This window comes from Miniopterus natalensis, chromosome 3, assembly GCF_054644295.1.
Source record: "Miniopterus natalensis isolate mMinNat1 chromosome 3, mMinNat1.hap1, whole genome shotgun sequence".
NCBI classification, from domain to species: domain Eukaryota; kingdom Metazoa; phylum Chordata; class Mammalia; order Chiroptera; family Miniopteridae; genus Miniopterus; species Miniopterus natalensis.
In genome coordinates, this window is record NC_142083.1 from 99569373 (window position 1) to 99590284 (window position 20912).

Genomic DNA, 20912 nt, shown 5'->3' on the forward strand with positions numbered 1-20912 from the left:
ATGTAAGGTGGTGCTAAGAGAGCTATTCAGTCAAACAACTTTGTGGAAGCCTCAGCAGAAGCTAAAAATAGAGAATTGTTTCAAATATTTTTGTGGGCATGGGTTTTGTGGCTAGAGTGAGTGCAGTGTTTTTAAATAAAACTATACCAGAAGAGATACCACCAGCTTATATCTAAAAGAATAGAGGTAGTAAAGAATGAAAAGAGGACTTTGGACCACCAAATCTACAAATAGAAAGCAGGCTGAAAAAAACTCAGCAGCAGACATTGGCTGCCTTTCACAGCAAAGGAACCATGATTCCGAAGGCAGAGATGAGCACAGAGGAGAGATCCAGAGCCTTGTAGAATGATTCTCGGGTCTTGAGAGAGATATTCCTAATCAAAGTCTTGAGAGAGATATTCCTAATCAAGGAACTGTCAACATTCCAATTAGTGGATTTCAAAGTTTTCCACTTACTTCAGTGGGAATGTGTGTAGTAGGTTACTGTGTGTATCCCACCATTTAATGTTGGGTTTGTTGGGAAGGGTGGAGGATGATAGATTTCATGTCTCTTTGGTCCACAGGTTTTCAGATATGGAGTAATTGTACTCTAGGAGGTGTTCTCCAGAAATTAGACCACAGAAGTCTCATTCACACCTGGACTTGATTTAGGTGACAAGACCCTGGACTTTGAGCTGATCCTATTAAAGGATTGAGACTTTTGTGGCACTGGGAGCAGATGAAAGCATGTTTGTATGAAAAGAATATGAATCATTGGAGACACAGGGTGGACTATAATTGTTGGCAGCCTTCATGATGGCTTCCAGGGATTCTTACTTCCTGGCATTCACATCCTTGGCCAGTCCCCTCCTGCACTGAATATGGCTGACCCCCATAACCTATATAATACTGTTGAAGTGAAATATGGGGCATCCGTAACATGGAAGTCATTGTAGCTTTTGCTTTGGTCTTGCATGTCTTGCTCCAAAGATAGCCACCATGTCATTCAGGCTGCCCTGTGGAGTATTTCAAATGGATAATAACTGAGGCTTCCCAAAACAACCAGTACCAACTTAAAAGTGCCTGCTTAGAAGTAAATGCCCAGGTCTCAGTCAGGTCTTCAGATGATTACAGCCCAGGTTTCATCTTGATTGCAGCCTCAGGGAGACCCTGCATCAGTCCCACCCATCTAATCTACTACATGACTAGGCTTTGCTGGGTTTGCTGGTGATCCCAGAGATTTATTAAAGCAATAAGGAAGGAATGTGTAGTGAGAGGAATGCCAGCATCACTGACAGCTGCTGGAAGTAAGAGCTACTTTAACAGAACTGGACTCCCTGCTAGCAATGGAGATAATATGGCTCCAAAATAATCAAGTCCAGGTGGTGGCATAGGCAAGGAACAACTGTTTTTAATAAGTGGCCAGTGTGGAGTGGCAGTCTGGGACACCTGATCCACAAATGGTCGTTAACAAATCACAGTGTTCTTGAGGCAAAATAGATGGACAGACAGCCAGTGAGGGTATTGTTCAAACCATACAACTAGAAAAAAGATGGATTATCAGGAGTTGAGGACAGGTGCCCAGTGCAAATTAGTGGTCTCTTTCAAAGTTTCCAGTTTTCAGAGCTAAGGACATCCATTGACTTAAGAAAAAGCTGGGTTGCTAGGTGAAACATTGCAACATTACTGCAAATATACATAATGATTATACATGTTTTGCAAAGGGACTTTAGCCATTTATTTGAGTAACCATACTCAGAAATCCAAAGTATCTTCATGACCCTCTTATTAGAGCAGGGGTATATGCAGGCTGGGTAATTAATGGAATCCTGTCTGGCATATAGTGGGTACACTGGGACTATAGACCCACTTAGTGGGCATTTTCACAGTTGTCACATGCATAATTGGAAATGACATACTTGGTAGTTGTATTAACCCCTATATTGATCCTGTGGCCTCAGAAAGAGCTGTCATACGTGGGAAAGCCAAGTGGAATCCTTTGAAAATCAAAAGGAATATCGCATTCCAGAGGAGTGGCAGAGATTAGAGTGGTATGAGTATTAATCCCCCAGAATATCTCCAATTAATTCACCTTTTGGCTTTTGCAAAAATCCATCCAGATGGATCATAGAGGATGACAGATACCACAAACTCAAGCAAATGGTTTGCTAAGTTACAGCTGCTGTGTCAGATGTGGTACCTTTCACCTATGGCAGGAGAAGGACACAACCTAAGAACATGATATTGGGCCATTGATATGGCAACTTCTTTTTTCTATCACCATCAGAAATAAGGATCAAAGATTTTTGTATTCATTTGAAATTAACAATAACAACTCCTTGGCTCTCTATTCTAATATAATCTGAAAAGACCTGGACTAGCCATTCACCTTGCAGAGCATCACTCTGGCCCACTATATGATGATGGGACCAGATAAGCAAGAAATGGCAAGTATGTTGGAAGCCTTGGTAAGACATATGTATTCCAAAGAGGGGACAGATAAAGCCTATAAAGATTCAGGGGCTCACTACATCAGTAAAATTTTAGGAGTTTAGTTGTCTGGGACCTGCCAGTAATCCTTTCCAAAGTAAAGGATGATTTAGTGTAGTTTATACCTCTCACCATTAAGAAGGAAGGCCACTTCAGGTTTTGGAGGCAGCATATTGTGTACCTGGGGATACTGCTTTTCCCCTATACCAGATGACATGAAAAGCTGCCAACTCTGTGTGGAGTCCAGAGCAGGAAAGGGAGCTATACCAGGTCCAAGGTGCAGTCCAAGCAGTCTTGCTGCTCGGTCATCACCACCCAGCAGACTCTGGTATTAGAGTCTGGTATTTGTGTCCTACTGGGAGATTATATCATGTTGATTTTAGGGTAAGCTTCAGTGGGAGACTAATAATGCAAACCTTTAGGGTCCTAGATCAAGACCATGTCTTCTGCAATTGAAGCCGAGAATTATACCTTTCAAAAACAGCCCCTGGTATGCTGTTGGGCCTTGGTAGAGATGAAACATGGGATACCAAGTAGTACTATGTCTTCAGAAATGGCCATGATGAGAGGATTTCAAGATGGTGGCAGAGTAGGTGGAAGCTGCACTCACCTCCCCCCAAGATCAAACTGGAATTACAACTAAATTAAAGAATAATCACTCTGAATAACCAACTGAATACTAGCTAAAGAGGAGTCTTATAACCAAGGATTTACAGGAGAGAAGCCACATGAAGACTGGTAGGAAGGGTGGAGATGTGAAAAGGGCTGCCTCTCTCCCACAAGTGGCAGCTGAGATTCTAGAGGGTTAGCTCAGGTGTAGGGAAGTTCCCCCGAGAAGGTGGAGCCTAAGCCCCAAGTCAAGCTCCCCAAACAGAGCACTACACCAGGAAGAGGCACCCACATAACATTCGCCTGTGAAAAGCAATGAGGCTTCTGTCCTGCGTAGAGAGACAGTCCGCTGGAGACATAGGCACCCTCTTAAGTGGCCAACACACAAAATATTGTTTGCAGCCATTCACCCTGGGCTTCAGCAGAGGGAGTGTGGAGTGGACTAGAATTGCCTGAGGAGAATCTGAGGTTTGTGGCTCTGGGGAGGGAGCTAAGGTGACTTCCCCCATACTGCTGATGCCAACTTTCTTGGGTGGAGCACTCCCCTCTGTGAGGCATCAGCTCCAGCGAAAGCAATTGCCTCACCTGAACACTCTCTCACCCCAGCCTGTGGATTTGGGGCCCTGCTGAAGTGTCAGCTGCCTTGGCCAGGGTGTTAGAGGTCTGGACAGACTCAAGGAATGTCAGTGACTAAGTTGTCTGGCCATGGGGCAACCGCCATTCCCCCCACTTTCTTGTGAATTTGACTGGGACTTTCCCCTCATGGAAGATTCAACCTCCAGAGGCCCCACCCACCAAACCCCTAGTGGCTCCTGAGGTCAGGGCAAAATCTGGTACAGGTACAGTCCTGTGATTCTGGGATGGGAACCACATCCACTACCATCCCTGAAGCCTGACATGCACCTCCCCCCATGGGAGATCCACTAGCCCTATCCTCATGACTCCACTAGAGGCATTTTCAGTGACTGAAACTAACAAGCAGCCAGCAGGCAGAGGGAGGTGTAGGCAGATCTTGGGAACTCTTGAAACATTTGCTGACCTGCCTCCAGGCCTAGTGCTGGAAAAAACAAGCCTTGGTACACAGCTTCGTCCTTCCTGCATGCACCCAAGCCCATCAGAGGCAGCAATCAGGGGATTGCTTATAGCTCCAAAAAGGTTGTCAAGGGCCAGTCACAGATAGTGTCTGACATTGACTTGCACCAGAGCCCCTCCCAAGAGGCCCAGAACCAACACACCCAGTGGCCAGTTTCAGACAACATTGGAGCTTGATCCAACAAACTTCACAAGCAGCATATCCAAAGGGAGATCTCAGCAGGCACCAAACCCTGCTGAATTCCATTCAAGTGGTCAGCACCTACACAGCAGCTCACACGCCATAGTAAGGGTTGAGCCTCACAGTCAGCTAGCCTGAGGGTCAGTCCTTTGCACAAGGGACCAATAGCAATCAAGACTTAATTACAACAGGAGGACCCACATAACCCACACAAAGGACGTTCCTAGAGCACCTAGCTCAGGTGATCAAGGAGAATGTGCAGCTAGGTCCCACAGGACACCTACTACATAAAACCACCCCATGAAGACTGAGAGTCCTAGCAGATCTATCTAATGCATAGAAACAAACACAAAGAGGCAGCCAAAATGGGGACACAAAGAAACATGACCCAAGTGAAAGAACAGGAGGAAGCTCCAGAAAAAGAGCTAAATGAAATGGAGGCAAGCAGTTTATCAGACACAGAGTTCAAAGTAATTGTCATAGGGATGCTCAAGAAACTTAATGAGAAGTACAACAGCATGAACAAGGACATAGGAAACATAAAAAAGGACCGATAAGAAATGAAGAATATAATATCTGCCATCAAGAATACACTGGAAGGAATAAGCGATAGGTTCAGTGAAGCAGAGAATTGTCTCAGCAATTTGGAAGACGGTAGGAAAAGCACCCTCTCAGAACAGCAAAAAGAAAAAAGAATGAAAAGGAATGAGGATAGTTTAAGGGACATTTGAGATAACATGAAGCCTAACAACATCCGTATTATAGCATTATCAGAAGAAGACAGAGAGCAAGAGACTGAAAACTTGATTGAAGAAATAATGACCAAAACTTCCCTAACCTGGTGAAGGAAAAAGACACAAAAGTCCAGGAAGCACAGAGTCCCATATAAGAGGAACCCAAAGAGGCCCACCCTGAGGCACATCATGATTAAAATGGCAACGTTTAAAGACAGAGAGAATTTTAAAAGCAGCCGGAGAAAAGCAGTTAGTTACCACAAAAGAGCTCCCATAAGACTGTAGACTTTTTAAACAGAAACCGTTCAGGCCAGAGGGATGGGCATAAAATATTCATTGTGATTAAGAACAAGGACCTACATACAACCAAGACGACTTTACCCAGCAAAGCTCTCATTTAAAATTGAAGGAGAAATAAAAAGCCTCCCAGACAAGAAAAAGTAAAAGGAGTTTGTTACCAGTATTACAAGAAATGTTAAAGGGCCTGATTTACTAACTCGTAGTCATAGTAGCAGAAGGAGGAAACAAAACAGAACAGAGGAACATAGTTAAAAAATAAAATGGCGCCCAGCTGGGCATGGCTCAGCGGTTGAGCATCGACCCAGGATCCAGGTGATCGGGGTTCCGGTCAGGGCATATGCCTGGGTTGCGGGCTCGATCCCCAGTCAGGCGCGTGCAGGAGGTAGCCGATCAATGACTCTCTCTCATCATTGATGTTTCTACCTCTCTCTCTCCCTCTCCTTTCCTCTCTCTGAAATCAATAAAGATATATTTAAAATAATAATAATAAAAAAATAATATTAAAATGGCAATAAATATATACTTATCAGTAATCACATTAAGTGTAAATGACTTAAATGCTCGAATCAAAAGACATAGGATAGCTGAAAGGAAAAGAAAACAATACCCATATATACTCTGTCTACCAGACCCACTTCAGGCCTAAAGATACATATAGACTAAAAAGTAAAGGGTTGGAAAAAGATATTTCATGCAAATGGAAATGGAAATGAAAAAGAGCTGGGGTAGCAATATTTATATCTGAAAATAGACTATAAAACAAATGCTATTGTAAGAAACAAAGAAGGACACTACATAATGATAAAAGGAGCAATCTGACAGGAGAATATAACCCTTGCACATATTTATGCTCCCAAAACAGGAGCACCCAAATATATAAAGCAAATCTTGATGGACATAAAGGGAGAGATTGGCAGTGATACAGTCATAGTAGGGGATTTTACACTCCATTGACATCAATGGATAGATCTTCCAGAAAGAAAATCAACAAGAAAACAGCAGCCTTTAATGACATACTAGATCAGATCGATTTAATTAATATATTCAGAGCATTTCACCCCAAAGCAGCAAAATATATACTCTTTTCAAGTGCACATGAAACTATTTCTAGGATAAACCAAATGTTAGTACACAAAACAAGTCTCAATAAATTTAGGAAGATAGAAATCATATCAGGCATCTTCTCTGACCATAATAGTATGAAACAAGACGTCAATCACAAGAGAAAAAAAAAAACCTCTGAAAAACACACAAAGAGCCTAAATAACATATTACTAAACAATGAATGGGTTAACAATGAAAGAATTAACAAGATACCTTGAAATGAATGAAAATGAGGACACAACAACCCAAAATCTAGAGGGCACAGCAAAAACAGTCCCACAAGGGAAATTCATAGCATTACAGGCCTACCTCAGGAAACAAGAAAAATCTCAAATGAACAATCTAACTTTACACTTAAAGATACTGGAAAAAGAACAAGAAACAAAGCCCAAAGTGACCAGAAAGAAGGAAATAGTAAAGATTAAAGCAGGGGTAAACAAAACTGAGTCTAAAAGCACAATACTAAAGATCAATGAAACCAAGAGTTCTTTCTTTGAAAAGATAAACAAGGTTTTCAGACCATTAACCAGACTCATCAAGAGGAAAAGAGAGGGAGCCCAAATAAATAAAATCAGAAATGAAAGAAAGAAGTAACAACTGACACCAAAGAAATAGAAAAGATTGTAAGAAAAATTTAAGCACAACTGTAAGGTAACACATTGGACAATCTGGAAGAAATAAATAAGTTCTGGAAACATATAGTATTCCAAACCTGAATCAGGAAAGATCAGGGAATCTGAACAGACAGATTACAACTAGTGAAACTGAAGCAGTAATAATAAAAACTCCCTACAAACAAAAGTCCTGGACTGGACAGCTTCCCAGTTGAATTTTACCAAACATCCAAAGAAGAACTAACACCTATCATTCTCAAACTCTTCCAAAAAATTCAAGAGGAGGGAAGACTCCCAAGCTCTTTTTATGAGGCCAGCATTATCCTAATTACAAAACCAGATTAAGGCACTACAAAAAAAGAAAATTATAGGCCAATATCCCTGGTGAACATAGATGCTAAAATCCTCAGCAAAATATTAGCAAACTGGATCCAGCAGTACATTAAAAAGATCATACATTATGATCAAGTGGGATTTATTCATGGGATGCAAGGCTAGTACAATATCCGCAAATCAATAAATGTGATACATCACATAAACAACATGAAGGGTAAACTCCACATGATCATATCAATAGAAAAAGCATTTGATAAAATCCAGCACCCATTTATGATAAAAACTCTCAGCAAAGTGGGAATAGAGGGAACATACTTCAACATTATAAAGGCCGTATATGACAAACCCATATTCAGCATCATATTCAGTGGGTAAAACCTACAAGCATTTTCCTTAAGTCAGGAACAGGGCAGGGACATCAGCTATCACCACTCTTATTCAGCATAGTACTGGAAGTCCTGGCCACAGTGATCAGACAAGAAGAAATAAAAGGCATCTAATTGGGAACGGAAGAACTAAAACTGTATTTGCAGATGACATGGTACTGTATATAGAGAACCCTAAAGACTCCACCAAAACACCACTAGAACTGATAAATGAATTCAATAAAAACAGGAGGCTATAATATAAATATCCAGAAGTCAGTTCCATTTTATACACCAATAATGAACTATCAGAAAGACAAACTTAGAAAACAATGCCATTTACAATTGCTTCAAAAAAATATCTAGCAATAATTTAACCAAGGATGTAAAAGACCCATACTCAGAAAATTATCAGACACTTGGTAATACTTGGATTTTTTTTTTTTTTGAAGGAAATTATTTTTATTTTTTTACTCTTTAAAAAAATTATCTTTATTGTTGAAAGTATTATAGATATCCCATTTTTACCCCCATTGACCCTCTCCACCCCGCTCTTGCACCTGCTCCTCCCCCCAGGCCTTCACCACACTATTGTCTGTGTCCTTGGGTTATGCATATACACATATAAGTTCTTTGGTCAATATCTTCCCACCCACCCACCCCTGCCTTCCCTCTGAGACCCTTCAGTCTGTTCCATGCTTCTATGTCTCTGGATCTATTTTGTTCATCAGTTTATTTTGTTCATTAGATTCCACATATGAGTGAGATCATGTGATATTTGTCTTTCTCTGACTACCTTATTTTGTTTAGCATAATCCTTTCGAGGCCCCTCTGTGCTGTCTTAAAAAGTAAGATATCCTTCTTTTTACAGCTGCATAGTATTCCATGGTGTAAATGTCCCACAGCTTTTTTATCCACTCATCTACTGATGGGCACTTGAGCTGCTTCCAGATCTTAGCTGTAAACTGCGCTGCTATGAACGTAGGGGGGCATATATTCTTCCTGATTGGTGTTTCAGGATTCTTAGAATATATTCCTAGGAGAGGGATCACTGGATCAAATGACAGTTCCATTTTTAATTTTTTTAAAATGGAACTTCCATACTGTTTTCCATAGTGGCTGCACCCCACCAGCCTGAATTCCCACCAGCAGTATACTAGGTATAATTATTGACATTTGTGAAGTAGAGGGACATGATCTGATTTTTTTTTAAAGACCACACTGGCAGCTGTGAGGAGTGAGTTGGAAAAAGAAAACAGATTGGAGCCTTTTATAGTAGCTTAGGTAAGATGACGGCTACAGGGACTGGGCTTGAGGCAGTGGGGAACAAAGTATACAGATTCAGAATATATTTTGGAGTTAGAACCAGAGAAAACTTGCTCATGAGTTAGATGTGTGATTGAGCGGAAAGGAGGAAACTAAGGTGGCATTTGGTTTTGTGGCTGGAGCAAATGGGTGGTTAGTGGAGCAAGTTATGGATACTGGAGACAATGGGGGGAGAATTTGAAGTTTGTTTGATTAGTTGGTTTTTAAGTGAAGCTTTGGAGAATTAAAAGCTCCGTTTTGGACATAGGCACTTAAACATTAATCCAAGTAGAGATTTCAAATAAGCTACACGAGCCTGGCGTTAAGGTCTAGGGAGAAGGCAGGGTGAGGATACCTATGTAGAAAACACCCACTACCATTTGGGGTTAAAAATAAATAGCATTTTCTTTTTGTTACACAAGATGTTTTGTCTTTATTCACCATCAGTGCATGTTTTGGTAGGAATATATACTTTAAGTCTGAATGAAATAGGCTTGAATACCAACTCTCCATTTAAATATTATTTCTGAAGCTGTTTTCACTTCATTTTCATTTTCTCACTAGTTTTTTTGTTTTGTTTTTGTTTTCAAAATATTACAGACGTCCCTTTTTCTCCCCAATGACCCATTCCACCCTTTCCCTTTCCCCTCCCCAGTCCCTCTCCACACCATTGTCTGTGTCCTTGGGTTGTGCATGCCTGCATATAAGTTCTTTGGTTAATCTCTCCCCCTCCACCCACCCACCTACCCTCCTCTATCCCCCTGAGATTCGTCAGTCTGGACCATGCTTCCATGTCATTGTATCTATTCTGTTTATCAGTTTATTAAGTTCTTTAGATTCCACATATAAGTGAGATCATGTGATGTTTGTATTTCTCTGCCTGGCTTATTTCGCTTAGCTCACTAGTTTTTATAGTGCCTATTTCTGCTCCAGGCAAGCAAATATTTACACACCATGTCTCCTTGAAAGCATCTATGTTTCCTTCAATGTAAAGCTAGTTGCCTAATAAAAACACTTCTCTGATGGGTTCAAGTAAAGTTATGATTTTGTAGATTACTTAGGTACTTGTTTGCTAGAATGGGAATGATGCTCTTTCCATATTTTTGCATCTTAAGCAGAAGCACTGCTAGTCTACACATAAGACATTTGAGATATCTATAGCACATCTAAGTTTTAGATGTTCTATCTATATTTTCAGCTGGCAGTTCTTCAGATTGGGACAAAGGCATTGACTGAAAAAGATTGTGGCATTATCAGCTTCAAGGTGGTTATTGAAACAAAGCCAGAGTGGATGAGACTGCTCATGGCGTATTTATAGATTTATCGTGAAATTCTAAAACTTTTGTTATGCTATCCATTTTTTTCCCTTTTCATAGTTTTTCCTTCTTATATTTTGATTTTTTTCCTCATGAGCTTATGTGATACTGTTTCTTCTATAGATGGTTCATATGAATGCTTGTTCTTCCAAAGTGATAGGTGTGGATAAAATTAGTATTTTTGGGTTTTCCCTTACAGGAATTTCGAGTGCATAATACTACCAAAGTAGCTGTAGAAGACTTGTCTTTGAATTTATATGAGGGTCAGATCACTGTTCTTCTAGGACATAACGGGGCAGGAAAATCTACTACTCTGTCTATTCTCTCAGGTATGTATTTAACTCTGTTCAGAGGGCGTTCTCACATAGACACTGTAGATTAAGCTTATAAGTTTTTGTGAATCCCCTTAACGTTAACAGTTTTGTCATTTCAGTGATACATAAAGTTGCTTAGTAATACTCTTTCTTTTTAAGTTGCAAATGACTTCTTGTGAGAGATACCATGTGTTAGATTTTGCAGAGACATCAAAGTAGCCTTTATAAACATGTTCAAAAAAACAAAGAACTTATATGCATATATGCATAACCCATGGACACAGACAATAGTGTGATGAACACCTGGGGTGGGCAGGAGTGGGGTGGAGCTGGTCAACGGGGTAAAAAAAAAGGGGGAAGCTGTAATACTTTCAAAAATAAGGATAAATTTAAAAAAAAATAAAGGAAACCATGATTAAAGAAATTATGAAAACAGTATCTCATTAAGTAGAAAATATTAATAGAAAAATGGAAATTATTTTTAAAAACCAACTGGGAATTCTGTAGTTCAGAAGGACAATAACCAAAGTGAAAATTTTATTTAAAAAGCTCAATAGTAGATTAGAATTGTCAGAGGAGAGAATCAGTGAACTTGAAAATAGACTGATAGAGGTTATTCAGTCTGAAAAGCAGGGGGGAAAAATAGTAGTAAGAAAAATTATCATAGGTAGGGGATCCAAGATGGCAGTGGAGCATGTGGAAGTTACTCACGTCCTCCCAGGACTAAATTGGAATTAACACTAAATTATAGAACAATCAACTTGAATAACTAACTGAAGACTAGATGAACAGAAATCTTAGAACCAAGGATTTATAGAAGAAGCCACTTTGACTGGTAGGAAGGGCGGAGATGCAAAAAAAGATGGCCCCGCAGCCACGTATGGCTGTTGAGATTCAGGAGGGATATCTCAGCAGCAAAGGTCCCCCATAAAGAGTGGGGGGTCTCAGTCCTATGCTAGGCTCCCCAGCTTATAGCATTAGATCTGGTAAGAGGAGCTCATATAAAATCTGGTTGTGAAAATCAGCAAGGATTCTGTCTTCCAGGGAGAGAGAGGGGCGTCTGCTTGAAACCCAGGCACCCTCTTAAAGGTCCAGTGTACAAAATCTCATTTGTGGCCACTCACCCTGGGCTCTGGTGGAGGGAGAGTGGCTTAGAATGGGCTGAAGTCATGCAAAGAGAAACTGGGTTGTGAGGCTCCAGGGAGAGAGCTGGAGGGACAGCAGCCAGGGTCTTTTTCTGAGTCCCTCTTCCATACCATTCACAGATGCCACTTTCCCTGGGCCAAACACTCCTCTCCATATGATGTCAGCCTCAGGGAATGCAGTAGTCACACCCTCCCTATTCCCTGTTGCCCTGCCCTACCAAGCCCATGCCCTACAGTGTAGACTTTCCTGGAGGGCTCTTAACCTTTAAAAGACGGCATTTAAAAGACAGCATCATACAAACTCCATATATTTTCCAGGATCAACTGTACAAATAATGGTTTCTTTCCTTTTGCCTGTAAAAAAGAACGTATATGCTTAGGTTTCTGAGTATTTAACCTTTAAAAGACGGCATTTAAATTCCATCAGCATTTAAATTCGGCAAGCGGGACCCACTGCTTGCCAGAAACTAAAGTTCCCTTTCATCGGATAAAGGTTAAGGAGGTCTGGGCAGACTTAGGAGTTGTCAAGACTCAGTTTTTTGGCTCTGGGGTGAGAGCTATTCATCCTTTCCCAGGTACACCTGATTAGTCCTGCCCACCTCCCAAAGATCCACTACCCTCACCCTCCTGACTCCTGGTTGCCCTTCCCTGCTGAGCTCATTCCCTGCAGAGAAGTCAGCTGGCTATTGCCAGCCTAGCCCTGCGATGCAGACTGTCATGGGAAGCTCTCAAGGAGGTCCAAGCAAAATCGCAGCAGACTTGAGTGGTGTGACTCTAGAGCAGGGGCCATTTATCTTTTGTATGCTCTACTGTTGCCACCATTCCTGTGTAGAATCCTCCCTTCACATGGGAAAATCTTGGTCTGTTTGGGCCTGATGAACTTTCCTGGCCTCACCCTGATGACTCTCTGAGACCCTGCCCCACCAGAAAGGTCCATGGAGACCCAGGGTGACCTTGGTGTAACCTGGGACTTTTGCTGAGTGGCCTCAGACCCAGGACTGGCTTCAAGTTTGAATCTGTATCAATTTGTTGATTCACTGATTAACTCATGAAACTCACGTACTGCCAGAGGCTCCTTCAGTGACTGAGCTTAACAGGCAACCAGCAGGTAGAAGTTGATCTCAGGGTGCCTTGGGCCTTTTGCTGACCTGCCCCCAGGATTGGTGCTGGTGGAAGCCAACCTTGCTGCACAGCTTGGCCACTCCCCTGCACAGCCACGCACTTGCAGAGGCAGCCAAAAACTGTGGATCACTTTATAGCAATCAATTGATAGCCAAGGGTCAGTTGCAGGCAGCATCTAATATTGAACTGCTTCAGGTCACAGCCAAGATTCCCCAGAACCAATACACCTGGTGGTAGGCTTCAGACCACATAGAGCATGACCCAAGTATCTCCACAGCATCATATCCAAAAGGAGATCTCAGCAGGCACCAGACCCTGCTGGGGACAATTCTGCTTCATGCTGTCTGCCTTGGCATAACAGCTCATTCACTGTGGTTGGGGTTGAGCCTCATAGTCAACCCACCTGAGGGTCATCCCCACCTACTCAGCTACAACAGGACATAACCTACATAAGGGGCATTCTTGGAGCACCTAGTTAAAGACAGAGAGAATCTTGAAAGCAGCAAGAAAAAGACAGTTACCTACAAGGGAACTCCCATAAGACCATCAGCTGATTTCTCAACAGAAACATGTAATGCCAGAGGGATTAACACAAGATATTCAAAGTGTAGGAAAGCAAGGATTTATAACCAACAGTAATCTAGCTAGCAGGGCTATCATTTAAAATTGAAGAAGAAATAAAGAGCTTTTCAGACCAAAAAAAAAAAAAAAGCTAAAGGAATTTATTACCACCAAATCAGTATTTAGAAAAATGTTAATGAGAATTCTTTAAGAATAAAAAGCAAAAGGAACATAGTTATAAAGAATAATATGGCAATAAATACCTACCAATAACCACTTTAAAGGTAAATGGATTAAATGCTCCAATCAAAGCCAATGAATAATAAAACAGGAACCTCATATATGCTGTCTAGAATAGACTCACCTCAGAAGGAAAGACAGACTAAAAGTAAAGGTATGGAGATATTTCACTCAAATGGAAATAAGAAAAAGCTGGGGTGGTAATACTTATATCAGACAATATATACTTTAGAACAAATGATCAATCCTACAAAAGAATATAACCCTTGTACACACTTATGCACCCAAAACAGGAGCACTCAAATATATAAAGCAAATCTTGGTGGATGTATGGAAGAGATCAACAGTGATACAATCATAATTGGGGATTTTAACACCCCACTGACATCAATGGATAGATATTGCAGACAGAAAATCAACAAGGAGACAGCAGCCTTAAATGACACACTAGACCAGATGGATTTAATTGATATCTTCAGAGCATTTCACCCCAAAGCTGCAGAATATACATTCTTTTCAAGCTCACATGAAATTATTTCTAGGATACACCACATGTTAGGACACAAATCAAGTCTCACTAAATTTAAGGAGATTGAAATAATTTCCAGCATTTACTCCAACCACAGTGGCATGAAACTAGAAGTCAATTACAAGAAAAGAAACCTAAAAAACACACAAACACATGGAGGTTAAATAACATGTTACTAAACAATGCATTGGTTAACAGTGAGGTCAAGGAAAAACATCAAAAGATACCTTGAGACAAATAAAATGAAAACACAACAAGCCCAAATGTATGGGACATTGGGAAAGCAGTCTTAAGAGAGAGATTCGTAGCATTACAGGCCTACCTCAAGAAACGAGGAAAGCCTCAAATAAACAATCTAGCTTTACACTTAAAGGAACTGGAAGAGACAAACAAACAAAGCCCAAAGTGAGTAGAAGAAAGGAAACAACCAAGAGCTGGTTCTTTGAAAAGAAAAACATAATTGGCAAACCTTTAAAAGAGAGAGGACCCAAATAAATAAAGTCAGTAATGAAAGAGGGGAAGTAACAACTGACTCCACAAAAATACAAGGGATAGCAAGAAAATATTACAAATAATTATATGCCAACAAATCAGACAATCTGGAAGAAATGGATAAATTTCTAGAAACATACAATCTCCCAAAACTGAAGCAAGAAGAAAGAGAAAATCTAAACAAGCCGATTACAACTAGTGAAATTGAAATGGTAATAAAACAACAACAACAAAAACCCCCACTCCCAACAAACAAAAGTCCTGGACTGGACGGCTTCCCAGGTGAATTTTACCAAACAATCAAAGGAGAGCTAACACCTGTCCTTCTCAAACTCTTCCAAAAAACTCGAGAGGACGGAAGACTCCCAAGCTCATTTTACGAGGCCAGCATTATCCTAATTCCAAAAACAGATAAAGACCCTACAAAAAAGGAAATTATAGGCAAATATCCCTGATGAACAGATGCAAAAATCCTCAACAAAATATTGGCAAACTGGGCCCAGCAATATATTACAAAGATCATACACTGTGATCGAGAGGGTTTTTCCCTGGGATTGGAGGTTGGAACAGGATGTGCACATCAATTAATGTGACACATCACATCAACAAAATGAAGGATAAAAATCACAGGATCACATCAGTAGGTGCAAAAAATTTTTGACAAAATTCAGCACCTATTTATGATAAAAACTCAACAAAATGGAAATAGTGGGAACATAGCTCAGCACAATTAAGGCCATGTGTGAACACCCACAGTTGACATTATACTCAATGGACAAAAACTAAAAGCATTTCCCTTAAGATCAGAAACAAGATGGGGGTGTCCACTCTCACCCTCTTATTCAACACAGACCTGCAATTCCCGGCCACAGCCACCAGACAGGAAGGATAAAAGGCACCCAAATTGGAAGGAAGACGTAAACTGTCACTGTTTGCAGATGACATGATACTGTGTAGAGAGAACCCTAAAGGTTTCATGAAAAGAACTACTAGAACTGATAAATCAATTCAGTAAAGTGGCAGGATACAAATTAAATATCCAGAAATTGCATTTTTATACACCAATAATGAACGATCAGGCAGGGAAACTAAGAAAACAATACCACTTACAACTGTATGAAAAAAAATAACACACCTAGGAATAAATTTAACTTAGAATGTACAAGACCTATACTAGGAATATTATAAGAAACTGAAGAAAGAAATTTAAGATACAAAACGTGGAAGCATACACTTTGCTCATGGACAGGAAAAATTGACGTCATTAATATGTCCATACTACCCAGATCAATTATTCAATTTTACTCAGTTGCTATCAAAATATCAATAGCATATTTCACAGATCTAGACAAATATTTCAAAAGTACCTGATATCAAGTTATAGCACAAGGCATGAAAACAGACATGTATATCAATGGAACAAAATAGCCCAGAAATAAATGCACAGCTATATGGTCAATTGATAACTGACAAAGGATGTAAGAACATGCAATGGAGTAAAGACAGTCTATTTATTAAACGATGTTGGGGAAATTGGACAGATGCTTGAAAAACAATGAAACTGTGTGGAGAAAGGGGAACCCTAGTACACTGTTGGTGGGAATGCAGACTGGTGCAACCACTATGGAAAACAGGATGGAGGTTCCTCAAAAAATTAGAAATGGAGCTGCTGTTTAACCCTGTGATTCCACTCCTAGGAATGTATCCTAAGAATCCTGAAACATTAATCAGAAAGAATATATGCACCCCAATGTTCATAGCAGCACAGTTTACAACAGCTAAGATCTGGAAACAGCCCAGGTGCCCATCAGTAGCTGAGTGGATAAAAAAGCTGTGGGACATTCACACCATGGAATACTACTCAGCTGTAAAGAAGAAGAATCTCATACCCTTTGGGACAGTATGGATGGACCTGGAGAATATTATGCTAAGTGAAATAAGCCAGGCAGAGAAAGACAAACATCACATGATCTCGCTTATATGTGGAATCTAAAGAACTTAATAAATTGATGAACAGAATAGAATCAATGACATGGAGGCATAGATGAGACTGACAAATGTCAGAGGGATGGAGGAGGGTGGGTGGGTGGAAGGGGAGAGAGTAACCAAAGAATTTATATGCATATATGCACAACCCAAGGACACAGACAATGGTGGGGAGAGGGACTGGGGAGGGGGAAGGGATGGGGTGGAATGGGTCATTGGGGAGCAAAAGGGACATCTGTAATATTTTAAACAAAAATAAAATTTAAAAATAAAATAATAATAAAATAATAATAAAAAAGAAAAACAATGAAACTAAGCCACCTTTTTACACCATATATAAGAATAAACTCAAAATTAATTAAAGACTTAAAGGTAAGACTCAAAACTATAAAACTCCTTGAAGAAAACATAGGCAATAAACTCTCAGGCATTTCTCTTAGTAATATTTTTTTCTGATATATCTCCTCAGGAAGGGAAACAAAAGAATAAATGAACAAATGGGACTACATCAAACTAAAAAGTTTTTGCACAGCAAAGGACACCATCAACAAAATGAAAAGATAACTCACTGAATGGGAGAGCATATTTGCCAATAATACAACAGATATAGTGTTAATATCCAACATTTATGACAAACTCATACAACTCAACACTAAAAAGCAAAAATTCAACTAAAAAATGGAATACTACTCAGCTATAAAAAATATATATAATGAAATTTTAGCATTTCTGACGGCATGGATGGACCTAGAGGGTATTATGCTAAGTGAAATAAGTAAATCAGAGAAAGGCAAATAGCATATTATTTCTCTTGTGCAATCTAAGGAACAATGTAAGCAAACAAACAAATCAGAAATAGACTAATAGATACGGAGAAAAGGCTGATGATTGCCAGAGGGGTTGGGGTTTGGGAAACTGGGTCAAAAAGGTGAAGGCCCGGCCGGGCATGGCTTAGCAGTTGAGCATCGACCTAGGATCCAAGCAATCGGGGTTCGATTCCCGGTCAGGGCACATGCCCGGGTTGTGGGCTCGATCAATGACTCTCTCATCATTGATGTTTCTATCTCTCTCTCTCCCTCTCCTTTCCTCTCTCTGAAATCAATAAAGATATATTTAAAAAAAAAAAAAAAAAAAAGGTGAAGGGATTGAGAAGTCTATATTAGTAGCTACAACATAGTCATGGGAATGTAAGGTACAGCATAGAAAATATAGTCAGTAATATTGTAATAACTATGTACGGTGCCAGGTGGGTACCAGAAATATTGGGGGAGGGGGGTGTCACTACTTAAGATATATACATGTCTAACCACTAGGCCGTACAGCTGATTCTAATACAAGATAATGTTGCATGTCAAGATGGTGCCAAAAGCAAAGAAGGAAGCACCTGCACCTCCCAAAGCCAAAGCCAAAGCCAAAGCAAAGGCTTTAAAAGCAAAGAAAGCAGTGCTGAAAGGCGTCCACAGCCACACAGAAAAAGATCTGCACGTCACCCACCTTCCGACAGCCGAAGACACTGAGGCTCCAAAGGCAACCTAAATATCCTCGGAGGAGCGTATTCAGAAGAACCAAGCTTGACCACTGTGCCATCATCAAATCCCCCCTGACCATCGAGTCAGCCATGAAGAAGACAGACGACGACAGTACACTTGTGTTCATTGTGGATGTCAGGACCATCAAGCACCAGATGACACAGGCTATGAAAAAGCTCTGTGACATTGGCGTGGCCAAGGTCAACACCCTGATCCGGGCTGATGGAGAGAGAAAAGAAGGCAGTTGGACTGGCTCCGAACTAGGATGCTTTGGCTGTTGCCAACAAAATTGGGATCATCTAAACTGAGTCCAGCTGGCTAATTCTAAATATAAAAATTTTACACTGTAAAAAATGATATTTTTCCCATTTAATTTAAACAGTTATCACAGCTATGGATAAATGCTAGATACATTTTTAAAACAATTTTAGTGTTATTGTGTGTTACCTCCCCCAACTAAAATTTAAATTTTTAAATGATAATAGTTTTATTGTCTGGGTTTCCATTTTAAAAGCATCTACTACAGTCTAGGGCAGTGCACAGCTTATAACATAATTCATAAATGTTGCCAAATGGCTTATGACAATGCTGGATTGCTCTATTTTAACAAACTTTTTAGTGTTTTTAATACCTGGGAGATTGGTACTCATTGGCACTCATTGAAAATTAGAACATACAGTTAATGAAACAAAAAATTAAAAATTCTTTCTAATCTCTTCACTCCAAAGATAACAATTGATAATTTCTAGAATTTTCCTTGTGTGTGATATTCCTAATTATTCTTTTTTAGGCGGGTGGTATAAGAGAATTTATTGTACTGTTCTTGCAACTTTTCTGTATGTTTGGATTATTGTAAAATAAAAACTTGAAAACATGAAAACAAAATGCCTCTCCTGAGTATATCACTAATATCACAAAAGCCTTGATTTAAAAAAAAAAAAAAAAAAAAAAAGCTCAGGAGGGCTTCAATATTAGTTTCTTTTTTATTAAATTGATCGGGCTAATATTGGTAAACAGCACAAATTTCAGGTGTACAACTTTATAATACACCTGCATACTCTGGTGTGTGCTCACCACCTGAAGCCTAGCCTCCTTGCATCGCCTTGTGTTTGATTCCCTTTCCCTGCTTATCCCCCCCACGCGCCTTCTCCTCATGGCCATTCTGTTGTCTGTATCTGCGAGTTTGTTGCTTTTTGTTTCATATACCACATGTGGGTGAAATCACATGGTACTTTTTCATCTGATTTACTTCACTTAGCATAATACTTTCAAGGTCTACCCATGCTGTGGTAAATGGTAGTATTTCATGTTTTTATGTTTATACACGTACCACGCCTTCTTTACCTAATAATCCATTGAAGAACACTTGGGTTGTTCCCATGTGTTGGCTACTGTAAAAAAAAAAGCTGCAATAAACATATGTATCTATCTTTATGAATAACTGTTTTCAAAAATTTCAGGTTGATACCTAGGAAAAAAGATTGCTGGGTCGTAGGGTAGCTCTATTAATGTTCTGAGAAACCGCCACATCGGTTTGTGGTAGTTATGTACCAACTTCCATTCCCTCCAGCAGCGCGTGAGGGTTCCCTTTTCCTCACATCCTCTCCAGCGCTGGCTATTTCTTGTCTTACTGATAGTAGCCATTCTAATGGGTGCGAGGTGTTGAGATATTATTAATTCCGATGAGTAATCTGTAAGTATGTTTTGAAGTTGAGGTGCTAGTGAGCAGTTTGTCTTCATGCTCCCTCATGAAAACTAAGCCTCTGTAACGCCTTCTGCTCGATTCTAGGTCTCTATCCTGCTTCCAGTGGAGAGGCCTATGTTAACGGATATGCCATCTCAAAGCATATGGACCAGGTCAGGAAAAGCTTGGGCCTGTGTCCCCAGCATGACTTGCTGTTTAGTTACTTGACAGTATCAGAACACCTTCATTTCTACTGTGGGGTAAGCCAAAGATACGTTCCTTTTCTCTCCACTCTATTCATGGACTTAAGATAGATTACCAACTGTCAATATCCTTATTCTTAGAAAGTTCAAAAATTTATTTTTGATGAATTCTTCTTTAAACATAAAGAGGGGCAAAGGGAAGAAGACAGTGTAAGAAAAGAGCTGGTGAAATATGTTTCTGACGATGAAGTTGTAAGCACCATGTAAAGCCTGCCTTCTTTCTCCAGTTAAAAGGTGTCCCTCAAAAGATGCACCGTATGGAAGCTGACCGCATGCTGTCCACTTTTAACCTGCTAGAAAAGCGAAATGCATTTTCAAAGTCACTGAGTGGAGGAATGAAGCGCAAACTCTCCATCATTATAGCACTGATAGGGGGCTCCAAGGTAAGAGTAAAATAAAAGCTAAAAATGGATCCCCAGAGAAGCAAGTCTAAAAAAATCAGCTGACACAAACCCAAGAGCTGATATGTATCTACCACTCTGAAGGAACTTCCCAAATCCCAGGTGGACTCACATTGTCAACCTTGTTGGTATAAAATGGTCACAGGTTTGGAATCAGTCCAGCATGCCTAATTCAGTTTTAGTTTAAACTTATCTTAGCTTGGTTGGACAAGTGATTAAAA

General features: G+C 40.1%; 1 protein-coding gene and 1 pseudogene across 1 annotated transcript in view; both read left to right on the forward strand.

Annotated features, from left to right (window-relative positions):
• LOC107544810 (phospholipid-transporting ATPase ABCA3-like) overlaps positions 1-20912 on the forward strand; it is a 190455-nt gene that overhangs the window by 83125 nt on the left and 86418 nt on the right. The window contains 3 exon segments of the mRNA XM_087815178.1: positions 10625-10754; positions 20133-20287; positions 20518-20673. Coding sequence (XP_087671304.1) covers positions 10625-10754; positions 20133-20287; positions 20518-20673 — 441 coding nt within the window.
• Positions 18159-18691, forward strand: LOC107544811 (large ribosomal subunit protein uL23 pseudogene; annotated as a pseudogene).